Source organism: Lontra canadensis, unplaced genomic scaffold (genome assembly GCF_010015895.1).
Source record: "Lontra canadensis isolate GAN:19392208 unplaced genomic scaffold, GSC_riverotter_1.0 scaffold124, whole genome shotgun sequence".
In the NCBI taxonomy this organism is placed as follows: Eukaryota; Metazoa; Chordata; class Mammalia; order Carnivora; family Mustelidae; genus Lontra; species Lontra canadensis.
In genome coordinates, this window is record NW_022631118.1 from 1,361,423 (window position 1) to 1,375,896 (window position 14,474).

A 14,474-nucleotide genomic window follows, 5' to 3' on the forward strand; every position below is an offset into this window, starting at 1 on the left:
ATATATATATATATATATATATATATATATATATATATATATATTTATTTGACAGAGAGCGAGTGCACACAAGCAGGGGGAGCAGCAGGCAGAGGTAGAAGGAGAAGAAGGTTCCCCGCTGAGCAGGGAAGCCTGATGTGGGGGTCCATCCTAGGACCCCAGGATCATGACTGGAGCTGAAGGCAGATGCTTAATTGACTGAGCCACCCAGGCTCTCCTCCTGACTAATTTCTGTCCATATAGTTCTTTTTTGGAGTACCAGGTAGATGGAATCTTAGAGTATATACCTGTTTGTTTCAGGCTTCTTTCACTTTGTGTTGTGTTTTGAGATTCATCCTTGTTACTGTGCATTCTAGTCATCATTCCTTTTATCGTTGAGGAGTATTTCACTGTATGGATGTATGACCATTTGTTTATCCATCAGTTGTTGGACATTTGGGATGCTTCCAGGTTTTGGTCTTTCTAAATAAAGCTAACATAAATGTTCTTATTTAAAAAAATGAGAAAAAGGGGCACCTGGGTGGCTCAGTGGGTTAAGCCTCTGCCTTCGGCTCAGGTCATGATATCAGGGTCCTGGGATCGAGCCCCGCATCGGGCTCTCTGCTCGGCAGTAAGCCTGCTTCCCCCTCTCTCTGCCTGCCTCTCTGCCTACTTGTGCTCTCTCTCTCACTCTCTGTCAAATAAATAAATAAATAAATAATCTTTTAAAAAAATGAGAAAAACATGTATGTTCTGACAAGGAACTATTTCTAAGTGAAAAAGCAGGTTCAGAACAGTATATAGTTCAATCCCATCTTTGGTAATAAATAGATGGACAAATGAAAAAAGTTGTGTCCTATATTTTCTTGTTTTTAAATTGGGGATAATGATAGTACCTAAGAGTACCCAAGAGGATTTAGTGAACATTAAGGAGTATGTACCTAAAACAGGACCAGGGGTGCCTGGGTGGCTCAATGGGTTAAAGCCTCAGCCTTCGGTTCAGGTCATGATCTCAGGGTCCTGGGATAGAGCCCCGCATAGGGCTCTCTGCTCAGCGGGGAGCCTGCTTCCTCCTCTCTCTGCCTCTCTGACTACTTGTGATCTCTGTCTGTCAAAAACAACAACAACAACAACAACAACAAACTAAAAAAAAACCAAAACAAAACAGGACCATAAACAGTAACTAGAACATAGTAAGAACTATATGTGTTAGCTATTACTATTATTACTGCTATTTGTTTGTTTTGGGGGATATAAATTTCTGTTGTTTATTAACATATAATGTATTATTTACCTTAGGGGTACAGGTCTGTGAATCTTCAGTCTTAAACAATTCACAGCATTCACTATAGCACATACCCTCCCCAATGTCCATAACCCAGGCACCCTATCCCTACCTCCCCACCCCCCAGCAACCCTCAGTTTGTTTTGTGAGATAAAAATATGGAACACTTGGGGCGCCTGGGTGGCTCAGTGGGTTAAGCCGCTGCCTTCGGCTCAGGTCATGATCTCAGGGTCCTGGGATCGAGTCCCGCATCGGGCTCTCTGCTCAGCAGGGAGCCTGCTTCCCTCTCTCTCTCTCTACCTGCCTCTCTGTCTACTTGTGATCTCTGTCTGTCAAATCAATAAATAAAAATCTTAAAAAAAAAATATGGAACACTTCACAAATTTGTGTGTCATCCTTGTGCAGGGGCCATGCTAATCTTCTCTGTATCCTTCCAGTTTTAGTATATGTGCTGCCAAAGCGAGCACTTATTTTTTTTTTAAGGTTTTATTTATTTATTTGTCAGAGAGAGAGCACAAGCAGGGGGGGTGGCAGGCAGAGGAAGAAGCAGGCTCCCTGCTGAGCAAGGAGCCTGATGAACTTGATTCCAAGACCCTGGAATCATCACCTGAGCCAAAGGCAGACGCTTAACCAACTGAGCCACCCAGGTGCCCCTATTACTGTTATTTTAATACCCCTTAAGCAGTTTCTTGCTACTGTAATAATTATTTTATATATATAAATAAATAAATAAATAAATATATATATATATATATATATATATAAAAATATGTAACCAAAGTGATATAGCTATAGACTTCTTAGCAGAAGGTCTTGGGTAACATAATCTGAACCATAGGTGGGTATTACCTTTGGTGAGTGAAAATAAGGTGATAATCTGTGTACTTGGTTCAGAAAACCCACCCACACAGGGTAGCGGTACCATGCTCTCTCCTCCCCTTTCCTGGCCTCAGGCATAGTCAGTTTTTGAAAACCGTTTTTGTTATGGACAATTTCAAATATGCACAAAAGTAAAGAGAAGATTATAAGGAATCTCCATACATGCTTCCCAATAGTTATCAACATTATTCTTATTTCTTTTGGAACCAAAAAACCTCTGTGTGTGTGTGTGTGTGTGTGTGTGTGTGTGTTTTAAAGCATGTGCCAGATATTATGTTATTCTACCCATAAAATAATTTTCTTAATTCCTTAATATCATTTAAGGCCCATTCCATGTTTAAATTTCCCAAGTTGTCTCAAAAATTGCTTTTTAAATTTGGTTTGTTTGAAACTAACACAAAGTCCACATGTTACCATTAATTATATTTCTAATAAATATGTTTAAAAAATGAAAAAGGGGTGCCTGGGTGGCAGAGTCAGTTAAGCGTATGACTTTGGTTTTAGCTCAGGTCGGGATCTTGCTCCATGTTGGGATCCATACTCAGTGCAGACTCTGTTTGGGACTTTAAACACCATGATACCCCGTAGAAAAACATATTTAAAAGGCAGAGCTCACATGAGAGAATTGTGCAAAAGGGCATTCATAAAAGCAGCCCTTGCCAGCTGGAGGTTTTTAGTTTCCAGGAAGTGAAGTCCTCACGGTGTCAGCCAAGTAGGTATTGCTGAATCCTCAGATGACCCATTTTCTGGCTGGGGAAACTGAGGTATAGTGGGGACTGTCTTCTTTTGTTTTTGAAACAAATATCACAGCCCATGCCTGATAATCTCTGTTAATCTTTTGTTCCCCAGAGTTGTAAATGCATTTTTATGAAAATCTGCATAAAGTAATAAAAATAAATTTAGTTTTACATTTAACGATTGACTTCTGTTAAAAATAATAAAATTACATAAAAAAGAAGAGAAGAAACTTAGCCAAAAAATAAGTTAGTATGTACAACTTGTGAAAACATTTGTGAGGTACTTACTATGTGCCAGACACTGTTCTTGGGGTTGAGGATACAAAGGTGAGCAAGAGTTCCCTCCTGATACTTTCATTCTAGTGGAGGAGAGCACACCATATTCAAGTAAATTAAAATGTATATAATTCCAGGCCAGTGATGTGTGCTATTAGGAAATGTGAAATAAAAGGTGCCTGGATGGCTCAATTTGGTGTCTGCCTTTAGTTCCGGTCATGGTCCTGGAGTTCTGGGATCAAGTCCCATGTCGGGCTCCTGCCTTGTGCGATCTCTCTCTCAAAAATAAATAAATAAAATCCTAAAAAAAAAAAAAAAGAAATGTGAAATAAGGTTAGAGGATAGAGTGGAGGAGCAGGGAAAGGGATATTTTAGGTCAGGGAAGGCTTGGAGAAGGTGGCATCTGAGCAGAGATGTACTAGGACGTCAGGTACTAGGACGTGGTGAGACTTAAAGGAGGAGCATTCTAGGCAGAGGGAGCAGCAATGCAAAGGCCCTGGGGCAGGATGAGTTTAGGAGCTTCCAAAAATAGCTAGAAGCCAGAGTGACTGAGTTCAGTGAGTCACAGTGGGAGGAGACAAGATAGGAAAGGACAGCCAGCAGGTGCCAGACTGTCACAAAATCTGGGGTTTCTGATGGCCATATTTATAGATGGGAAAGTGGGAACTCTTGACATTAAAAATGACACAAACAAAAACTCTTAATTTTAATATTTCTAATTATAAATGCAAGACAGGCTTGTTAGAACATTTAGTAAGTACAGGACCTTGGGCACCTGGGTGACTTGGTTGGGTGTCTACTTTCAGCTCAGGTCACAATCCTGGAGTCCTGGGATCGAGCCCCACATCAGGCTCCAAGCTCAGTAGGGGGTCTGATTCTCCCTCTCTCCCTTGCTTGTGCTCTCTCATTAGTGCTCTCGTTTATGCTCTCTCACTCTCAAAAAAAAAAAACAACAAAAAACCAAGACAAAAAACAAAATTTATATAAAATACATAGAATATACGTGGAAAATTTATATATAGATGTTTTATTATTTATACAATAAATATATCACAAATATAAATACATAAATGTAAATGTTTCATGTTAATGTAAATATAATAGATTAATGCACTATATATTATACCAATCAATATTATACATAATTACATATTTTCTTATATTTAATCAATGTATTTAATATATTGTAACATATATTTGTAAATATGTAAATATATACTTATGAAATATTATGATCAATTTATACTATATAAATGTGCTATGTATTTTTGCAAAATATATCTTCTGTTATATGCATAGTTCAAATTCCTGCTTTCTATATAGTATAAAATGTTATAAAACTTATATGTAAATACAAAATTTATAAAATATATAGATGTATATAATGTTTATATAGTAGACCTCCTATTAAATAAATAGGGGTTTGGGGTGCCCGGCTGGCTCATTTGGAAGAGCATGCAACTCTTGATTTCAGTGTCATGAGTTCCAGACCCACCTTGTATAGAAATTACTTAAATAAATAAAACTTTAAAAAAAATGATGCTTCTCAAACTTTGATAAATAAATAAATATGTATGGGTCAGAACCTGCATCCTAAAATGTGTATTTCATATCATAAAAGAGCTCACCTGTAATTGCTACTAAGATTAAGTTATTAATATAGGTAAAGTGCCCAACATGTAGTAGTATAGAAATGGTGGCTATTAATTATTATTATTAATTTTTATTATTGAGAGACTATTGAATCTTTATTCTATGTTGAGTATCATACTTTATGCTTCAGATGTATAGTATCTTTTTTTTTTTTAATTTATTTCAGAGAGAGAGCCCGTGAGCACCAGCTGTGGGGTTGTGGGGGGAGGAGGGGCAGAGGGAGAGGGTGAAGCAGACTCCCTGCTGAACAGGGAGCCCTACCTGGGGCTGGATCCCAAGACCCTGAGATCATGATGTGAGCCCAAAGGCAGACACTTAACTGACTGAGCCACCTGGGTGCCCCTAGATGCATTATATCTTTTAATCTTTGTGTTAGTCTTATTATCCCTATTTTCCTAATGGAGCAACTGAGGCCTAGGATAAGCCCCTGCCTTTGTGGAGTGTACTATGGAATGCCCCATATGTGTAGGGAATTTAACAATTCTCCAGTTCTGGCTTTTTCACTTGTTTCTTGGATCTTTGCATTTATTTTTTAAAATCCTGTTTTCTTTGAAGTTTTGCAGGTCTGGTGCAGTTGTAGGGGATGCTGGGGCCCATGCGGTGGAATCCCATATCCCTGCAGCTCACATGGGGGTGTTTATCTTCTTCTTCCCACAGAAGGATTTACTCCTCAGTGAAATCCCAAGCAGCACCACCTCGCTGTGCTGCAGAAAGACGGACGTGGAAAAGGTGATGGCTATGGAGATCTGCCAGAAGTACCTGGAGAAGAGAGCTGGGAGGCTGCCAGAGGACTGTGCTGAGGCCTTGGCCATGGCCACCTGCCTCTGCCTGAGGAGGCGGAATGCCAGCTTGGCTGAGGTGAGCCTCACTCTCAGCCTTTTCCCCATGGCCATGGGCCCCTGACCTGGGTGGCCTCACAGTTCTGCTTTACCAGGAACTGGGGCATGGCTCGGGATTGAGGCCTTTACTTAGATGTTATTTCATAAACCAGTGCTGTATTTGGTTGCAAAGATCGTATTGGAGCTCATAGAAGCAAAGGAGAGAATCAAATGGATAAGGGTAGCTCAGGAGCCTGAGGGTGGTGTGCTGGGGGCCGGGGTGGGGGGCAGGATCCCAGGCTCAGATGTTAACAGAACACTGCTTTCTCTGAATCTCCTTGATTCCTCCTCTCTTGTCTATAGACTCCCTTTTCCTTGCCTCTATCCTCTTGGCCAGGGGATATGGCTGTCTGTCTTGCTTATATGTTATAGTTCTACACCACTGAGAGATCAAGTCTCCAGGTCCCAATTCTCAGTGAGAGAGCCTGTTTGGCTTCCCTTCAGTCAGAAGTGTACCTGTTGGCCAATCTGGTAAGGTGAGGGGAGTGGGGTCCTGTTTATAAACCTGGTGATCACGGGGCCCACCCCAGGAAGGTGAAAAAGGCTGATCCCAGAAGAAAGGAGCATCTTTAGCCGCTGGGCTTAAGCAGATACCCCAGAAATCAACCACATTAGGAGCAAAATATTTTCCTATGGATGTGATATATAGTGGTGGTTTCCATGGTAACAGGTATAAATTTGGGGACCTCTGCTAGGTATTTCTAAGGACCAAATAGCTGCCTGAGAGGACTCTTTGAGACCATCTGGCTGAGTGATTTTCCAGTGGTGCCTGGCAGAGAGGGGCTCCTTGAAGTTACCTCAGGAATTGCTTTCGGCAGCAAGAGGGCATGGAGAGCTGCAGGCCCCACCCATGACTACCACCAGACACCCCCGTTCACTTCACAGAATCACATTGAATTCTAAGTAATTTATCTGAGGGAAGGTTTTAGCAGCTGAAAAAAAAAAGTCTTCAAACACCACTGCTATAGCCCAAGCCTGTCATTTTATAGGAAGTAAAGGTCTAGAGAGGAGAAGAGGAGGCCACAGAGTGAACTTCTGTCAGAGCTCTCTGGACTTCCCTTGTTCACCGTCTTGCACCATGATGTGGCAGGAACTAGAGACCCACGACTCAAGACCCTCGTCATTGTTCTTCACCTGGGCTGTTCCCCAAGTGCCTGAGTGGTAACAGTGTTCAGTCAGTCAGCACTTGTGTGCGGGGTCCTGGAGGATAAATCCGTGAAGAAGGCAGGCCCAGTTCTACTTTCCTGGAGCTCTCAGACAATGCACAGGAATCATCTGGGTGGGGAGCATTGGGATAGTGAGTGATGGGGCCCCACCCAGGGGGACTTTCCCCAAGGAAGTGATGTGTGAGCAAAGGGCAATCCAAGCAGAAGGAACAGCTCATGCAAATGGCTTAAGGAGAGAGAACGCCTGGTTTGGTCAAGGGTCTGAAGGGTCAGAGTGGCTAGAACAAATAGTACTTGGGGAAGAGTGGGTTATGGTGGAGCTGCTGAGGAAGGAGGAGCCCAGTAGTTGAGGGCTTTGCACGCTCAGGTAGGATTTTGACGAAAACACTAGGGGTTTGAACCAGGGGCAGGACATAATCAGATTGGTGTTTTGAAAAGATCTCTCTCCCTGAACCACTTATTTCTTTTTTCAGGCTTTCATCTCTTCATTTATTTTATTCTTCTCTTCATTGTATCACTTGAAGAAGCTGCTATAATTGAGGAGACCAGAATCCAGTGTTTTAAATGAGATAGTTTATTCTCTTTAGCTTAAACACTTGACTGTAGGCAGTTTAGAGCTGATGTGACAGTGCCACTTTATTGGGGACGCCAGGCTCCCTTTGTATTGTTGCTCTGCTATCCTTACTATGTGGATTCCAATTCAGAGTCCAGGATGGCTGCTCTAGCTCAGGCCATCACATCTGCATTCCAGCCACTGAAAGGGGGTTAAGAGAAGAACACACTCCCTACCTTTTTTTTTTTTTTTTAAAGATTTTGTTTGTTTATTTGTCAGAGAGAGAGCACAAGCAGGGGAAGTGGTAGGCAGAGGGAGAAGCAGTCTCCCTGCTGAGCAAGGACCCTGGGATCATGACCTGAGCTGAAGATAGACAGTTAACCAACTGAGTCACCTAGGTGTCCCTACTCCCTGCCTTTTAAATGTGTGACCTGGAAATGCACACATCACTTTTTCTCACACTCCACAGGCCATAATCTAGTGACATGGCCACACATAGCTACAAGGGAATGTAGCTTTTAGCTTGACAAATATTTATTGGGCATATACTGTGAAGATTTGTCTCAAGAGGTGATATTTGAACTGGACCTTGAAGGATGAGGAGGTATTTGCTGTGTGAAGTAAAGGGGATAGGGCATTTGACATATACAAAGAGGAATGAGAAATGGTCCTTGCCTTCAGTATTTCACAAACAGACTAGGAAGATGAGAGGTCATCTGGGTCATGGACTTGAAGACAAGTAAGCCTTGGTCAGTGGTCAGCTCTGCTACCTACTGGCTAAATAGCCTTGGGCAAGGAGCTTAACTTCTCTGATCTTTTAATTTTTTACCTATAAAAACTTATTGTGTATCATATTTCAAATGTGCTTTGTAAATTGCAAAGGCATTGAGTAAGTGAGATGTATCATTGTTATTAAGGGTATGCTTATATGCCGTTTACATACTTTGTATGTAAAGAAGAAATATTCCTTCCTTGCCTCCTTCTGATTTCCTAACCTCCCTAATTAGAAACACCTTTAAAGGCAAGTAATATCTTTATTACTTAGGGCATCTCCAGTTCAAAGTGATAGAACTCAGGTCAAACTCTTAGTGTCACATACATATTCACACAGCAAGGGAGACTGGAAGGGAGTATATAAATGAGTGAAAGAATAAATGAATGAATGAATTTATTGGGTCATGTAACCAAACAGCAGACAGGACAGGCATTGCTAGGCCAGCTAGACCCAGGGTCTCCACCAGCAAAGGTGCATTTATCTGTGTCTCTGTGCCTGTGCCCCACTTTTCCATCTCTTGCTTCTGCTTTTTTCTTTGCAGGGGTCTTCATTTTTCCCTGCTGTGAATGGGTTTTCTTTGTGGGTGGAGAGTCTGGGTCAACCACTAGAAAGGAATTGGGAATCCTTCCTCAGTAAGCTTTAGGTAGAAAAATCCCAAAGAAGGGTTCTAGTTGGTCAGCTTGGGTCACTTGCCCAAACCTGGATCATTACCGGGTCAGAGGAATAGGATAGGTCCATCTTGGTCATGTGCTCTCATCTATGGCTAGGGTGAATGGGGGCAAGTTCAGCTCTGTTCAAAGGGCTTTCACTGTTCTTCCAGACAAAGCAAAAAGAATCAACATTTGATTCTTCATTGTCTCTCCTGAGGCCTGTGATACCTGTAAGATTTTTTATTTCAGGAAGAGTTTTGTTTTACTTTTTTTTTTTTTTATTAACATATAATGTATTATTTGCCCCAGAGGTACAGGTCTGTGAATCATCAGGCTTACACATTTCACAGCACTCACCATAGCACATATACTCCCCGGGGTCCATAACCCTACCACCCTATCTCTCCCCACACCGGCAATATCAGTTTGTTTCCTGAGATTAAGAGTCTCTTATGGTTTTTCTCCCTCCTGATCCCATCTTGTTTCATTTTTTCCCTCTTTTTTTTTTTTTTTTTTTGAAGTAGGCTTCCATGCCCAGCATGGAGCCCAACATGGGGCTTGAACTCACAACCCTGAGATCAAGACCTGAGTTGAGATCAGATGTCCAATGCTTAACTGACTGAGCCATCCAGGTGCCCCAGTTTCAGAAAGAATTCTTTTCTCTCCTCTGCCCAAGGTGTGTGGCTATGTGGCCGCTGTGGACGAGCGGCTCAGAGGTCAAGAGACGCTGCTCCCTTGGAGTGGCCTTTCTGAGGGCACAGGCTCTTCCTCCAACACTCCAGAAGAAACAGATGACGTGGACAATTCCAGCCTTGATGCCTCCTACTCCATGAGGGTAGCACCCGGGGCTGGGGCTGCCACCTCACTCCCTTCAACAGAGGATGGAGAAGGCAGGCTGCAGGTCTGTGGGGGAGCACAGGCAGACTCCTCAGCGGCCTGTGCCAGCCCGGAGCCTCCCCAGGATGGTAAGTGTGTGGAGATCTGAGTGCATAGGCAAGCGCATTCGTGTGTCTCTAACTCGGCCCGTTCCTTCTGTCGCTCTCATTCATGCCTTCCTTGATTATTCAGCCATTCACTACAAGCAGACTGCTCAAAAAGAAACCTTGGATGGGAGTCATCCTTGATACCTCCCTCTGTCTCTGGCCCCTTATGTCCGGTCCCTCACCTAGTCTATTCATTGGCCTAAATATCTCTCAGTTCCATCTGATTCTCTGTACTGCCTCCCATGCCCCCCTTGGCTAAGCTACTGTCCTCTTGCCGGATGACCACACACCCTTCCTGTGTCCTCTCTTCCTTGTTTTAATATTTTATTTTATTTTGTTATTTTATTTTAATTTTTTATTTTCAGAGTGGTTTTTAAAAACAACTCATGCCACCTCTTGTTTAAAGCCCTTGTGTGGGTCCCCATCGTACTTAAGGACCAAGTCAAAACTCTTACTTTCTCTGTCTCTCCTTTCCAAATATCCTGGTCTTCCTACTGAAATAAAAATTTGGGAGGCCTTTTCAATGCAGTGTCCCCCTCCCCTAGTAAACATGGCTTAATAAATGTCCCAGGCTCTACCACTCCTATTGTTCCTCCTCCCACTGGGAGGAGAGAAGAGGAAAAACAGAGAGGGGTATAAATGTTCATCCCAACCTCTCCCATCCATGGAAGGAACATGGAAGCCCCCTCCTTTCAGAAAAGTGGGGGCAGGTGGTAGGACTTCACTGCAAAGGCAGAAACAATGAAAATGCTCATTATACTCAGGGCCTGATTCAAAAATCTGACTTAAGTGAGAAACTGAACAAGTCTGGCTTTCTAAGAATTATAATAATAGTAACTATTTCCAAATGCCTTTTGTTGAAGTTCCTTCTTTAAATTTCTTATTGAGGGGCACGTGAGTAGCTCAGTGGGTTAAACCTCTGCCTTTGGCTCAGGTCATGATCTCAGGGTCCTGGGATCGAGCCCCGTGTCAGGCTGTCTGGTCAGCGGGGATCCTGCTTCCCCCCCCTCTCTCTGCCTGCCTCTCTACCTACTTGTGATCTCTCTCTCTTTTGCTTTGTCAAATAAATAAAATCTTTAAAAAAAATAAACTTTTTGTTGAACATCAACTACAGAGACTTCATGGAAAATTGAGATCAATGAGGCCAAAAAGAAACTGATGGAGAATATCGTGTTCTACAAAGAAGGGAAACTGGACAGCATTGAGCTTTTTGGCCCCTGATGCCTAGAGCACGGCTTGTCCTCAATTGGAAAGATGAACACCAAATCAAGAAAAAGATCTGAGGCAGAATCATAATCTCCCAGGAAACACCAAACATCAGCTTTCCTGATGGGAAAGAAGAGGGAGAGAAGCTTCCATCTTGCCAGAGTTAGGAAAGAAGGGACCTCAGCTTTTCAATACACAAAAATCCATGAAGTCATCGTTCTTTCTGGGATTTGTCAATCAGAGCTGGGGATCAGGGGACCGAAGCGGAAACACTGGTCCATGGGCCCAGGATGTGGGTGATTATGTGGTTTTGGGGTGTGTGTGGCAATACTGTTGAGAACTGAGGGAGGACTGTCAGTTGTACTTTCCAAAGTTACATCTCTGTGTCATATTTGCCGACAACCACCTGCAAACTTCCATGGCCTGAAAGATTCTCAGCTGGAGTTTACAAATGCCAGACACCTGGCAAAGGGCTCTCCGTAGGTTTTCCACGTTCTCCCTCAGAAATCTTGTAACCACAGATATTTATTTAATGCCCACTCAGCACCTTTATCCTCCCATCCCACTAATGCTAATCTTGTTAGTGGAGCTTTTGTTTTGAGTGTATGTATTATTTATGGGTGAATGAAGAATCAACAGAGCTAGTTTCATGTTCAGTTCTGTTGCTATTTAAATCAATTATTTAATTTCTGGAACCTTGGTTTCCTTGTAAATAACACCGGTACATTTTCCTTCACTGGCTTGTTGGGAGGAACAGGTGAGACACGGTTACAGAAGTACTTTGAAAATGCACTTGTCCTTTTTAATAAAATAAATAAAAAGACATTAAACATATATTTCTGCCACGTACCTAAGGTTTATGCAGTGGGTATTCGTCTGAAAAGTCATGTTGCAAATCTTTTTGTGAAACAAATGTTATTTTAAATTCAGTGTGTCCTATTTTAAATAATCCTACTGTAGTGACTTTTTTTTTTGTAAAATAAAGATACATCCGTAAAGTCAACAGATCTCTTGCAATTAGTTTTGTGTCCAGATGAATTTGTTTGGAGAAGGGGCTCTGGGCCCATGATAAGGGGGTATCAGGGAGCGTCTAAGAGTTGGGTGCTGGCTTAAATGTTGGTGTTAGTAGCTGTGTGATCTTGGGTCAAGTTAGGGAGTTACTCTGAGCCTCTGGTTCTTCATCTATACAATGGGGATAAAAAAAAAAAAAGTACCTGTCTCATGGGTTTGCCAGGGCAAGGGGAAGATCTTGCTTCATGAAAATATTCCATAGTCCCGGAACCAGATCAGCTTTGTACTGATATGTAACAAAGTTGGGTGGACTCCAGTCCCGGTGGACAGTGATCTGTACCGACACCCCTATTTTAAGCTCTGGTAGCTGTGAGGATTCAACTAGAGTGTGTTATATGCCCCAATAGGACCTGGCATGTGGTAAGAGCCTTACAGTTATAAGTAGGGTGGTTTCAGGGTTGTTTGAGCAATAGAGGGCTAGTGCCAATAGGGTACTGGTCATCTAGACATATCTTCATTTCCAGACCACAGCTTCATACATTTGCAGAAAGGTCAATGAACCACTTATGACAACCTAAAGACCTTTTCCCCTCAGCAAGCTGTAAATACATACATATACATACATTTCTGTATATCAATTCCAGGGGCCCATGGGCACTGTGATGCTTTTCTATGAATCCTTAGAGGGAAGGCCTGACTTTTTTTTTTTTTTTTAAAGATTTTATTTATTTATTTGTCAGAGAGAGAGAGAGACAGAGAGTGAGAGAGAGCTCACAAGCGGGCAGAGTGGCAGGCAGAGGTGGAGAGAAGCAGACTCCTTGCCGAGCAAGGAGCCCTATGCGGAATTCGATCCCAGGACCCTGGGATCATGACCTGAGCAGAAGGCAGAGGCTTTAACCCACTGAGCCACCCAGGTGTTCCCCACCGCCTTTTTGTTTTTAAAAAGTGCATATGACCAAAAAAATCCAGTAGTACAAACAAGTATGTGGGGGAAAGAAAGCCTTTTTCCCCACTGGAATTTTAGTGTCTCCCTTCTTCTGCCCACAGGCAACCACTGCTCCTAGTTTGGGGTATTCTTCCAAAGGTGATGAAAATTTGTCTTTTTGCTTAACTAATCAATCATTAGATTTTCGTTGGAAAATCAAAACTGTGAGTTAGCTTGAGCTGAAAACAGTTGGAATTTCTGGCTTCAGTGTGGGTATGTTTGTTCACATTTTGTTTTGGCCATTCTTCCTCAATAATATTTTTGGATTACTTTAGTCTTTTTGCCTGGTATTCCTTTCTAAGGATATTTCATATTTTGTCATCCATAATATTTCATAATCCCAATGCTGGATTTTGAGGTGTTTTTTCATTCTTGTAACTTCAAAATGTGCAGCCTTTCAAAGAGGTTGTACCAATTTACATCGAATCAGGTAGGAAAATGCATTTCCCCACATCCTCAGCTACAAAAAATATTACATGCTTTTTGATCTCTGACAAATAGGTGCAAAATTATAATTTTACTTGTATTTTTAAGTGACAGAGGTGGAGACATTTTTGTTTTCACATACTAAAGAGCCTTTCATAATTTTTGTCTGTCCCTTGGTTCATTCCTGTTTCCATTTTATTTTTTCAAGTTTTTATTTTAATTCCAGTAAACATGTTTACGTTTTAATACTTGAGTATCTCATTAAGAAACTTCCATCAGGTGCCTGGGTGGCTCAGCAGGTTGAGGATGCCTTTGGCTTAGGTCAGGATCCCGGATGCTGGGATCAAGTCCAGCATCAGGCTTCCTTCTCAGCGGGGACTCTCCTTCGCCCTTTCCCTTTGTTGCCCCTTTCCCCACCTCCCCACCCGCGCGCGCGCTCGCTCTCTCTGTTAAATTAATAAGTATTAATAAAACGTTTTAAAAAGTTTTTTCATAGTAAGGATATCAGCCCTTTGTCATGTGTTGCGAATATTTTATTAAGTTTGTACCTTGTCTTTTAACTTTGATATTTTTGCCCGGCAAAAATTTTACATTTTACATTTTTGTGTAGCCTTTTTTTTTGCCTATGGCTCCTAACTTCCGACTCGGCCACTTTCTGGGTGTGTCACTTGGTCTCTCTGATCCACAGTTTCCTGCTCTGCAAATGGGGTCACGATGTTGGTGCGGGTTCGAGGAGGGGATCGGGACCTAAACCGTCCGGCTAAGCGGCGAAGCGCTGAGCAGCGGGGAACCGCACTGAGAGATGGAGGTCCGCGAACGCCCCTAATCCCACCGAAGGCTGGCGGGGGGTAACCGCGGCCCTGCCTAGCTTCGCGCTCTTCTGGCCCACGTGAGTGGCTCCGCCCCGCCTTGCTTCCGACCAATGCCTCCAAGCCTCCTGGCCAACAGGCGAGCTCCGTCTTGCTCGGGGTCCCGCCTCCTGCAGATTCGAGCAATGGGCGCCCTCCGTTCTGCGCAAGGCCCGCCCCCGCC

The 14,474-nt window shown here is 42.7% G+C and overlaps 1 protein-coding gene and 1 non-coding gene across 4 annotated transcripts in view; one reads left to right on the forward strand and one right to left on the reverse strand.

Annotated features, from left to right (window-relative positions):
- Positions 1-11,349, forward strand: part of IRAK2 (interleukin 1 receptor associated kinase 2) — a 60,534-nt gene extending 49,185 nt beyond the window's left edge. For 2 of the 3 annotated variants that reach the window (XM_032841693.1, XM_032841694.1), the window contains 3 exons: positions 5,467-5,667; positions 9,508-9,796; positions 10,929-11,349. In XM_032841693.1, the coding sequence (XP_032697584.1) occupies positions 5,467-5,667; positions 9,508-9,796; positions 10,929-11,035 (597 nt within the window). In that variant the 3' untranslated portion in view covers positions 11,036-11,349. Of the gene's footprint in view, positions 1-5,466; positions 5,668-9,507; positions 9,797-10,922 lie in introns of all 3 variants that reach the window. The other variant, XM_032841692.1, reaches the window with a different exon arrangement.
- LOC116857522 lies at positions 1,625-1,731 on the reverse strand. Its single transcript, XR_004380763.1, has one exon. It is a non-coding gene; the product is annotated as a U6 spliceosomal RNA (small nuclear RNA).
- Positions 11,350-14,474: the final 3,125 nt, after the last annotated feature.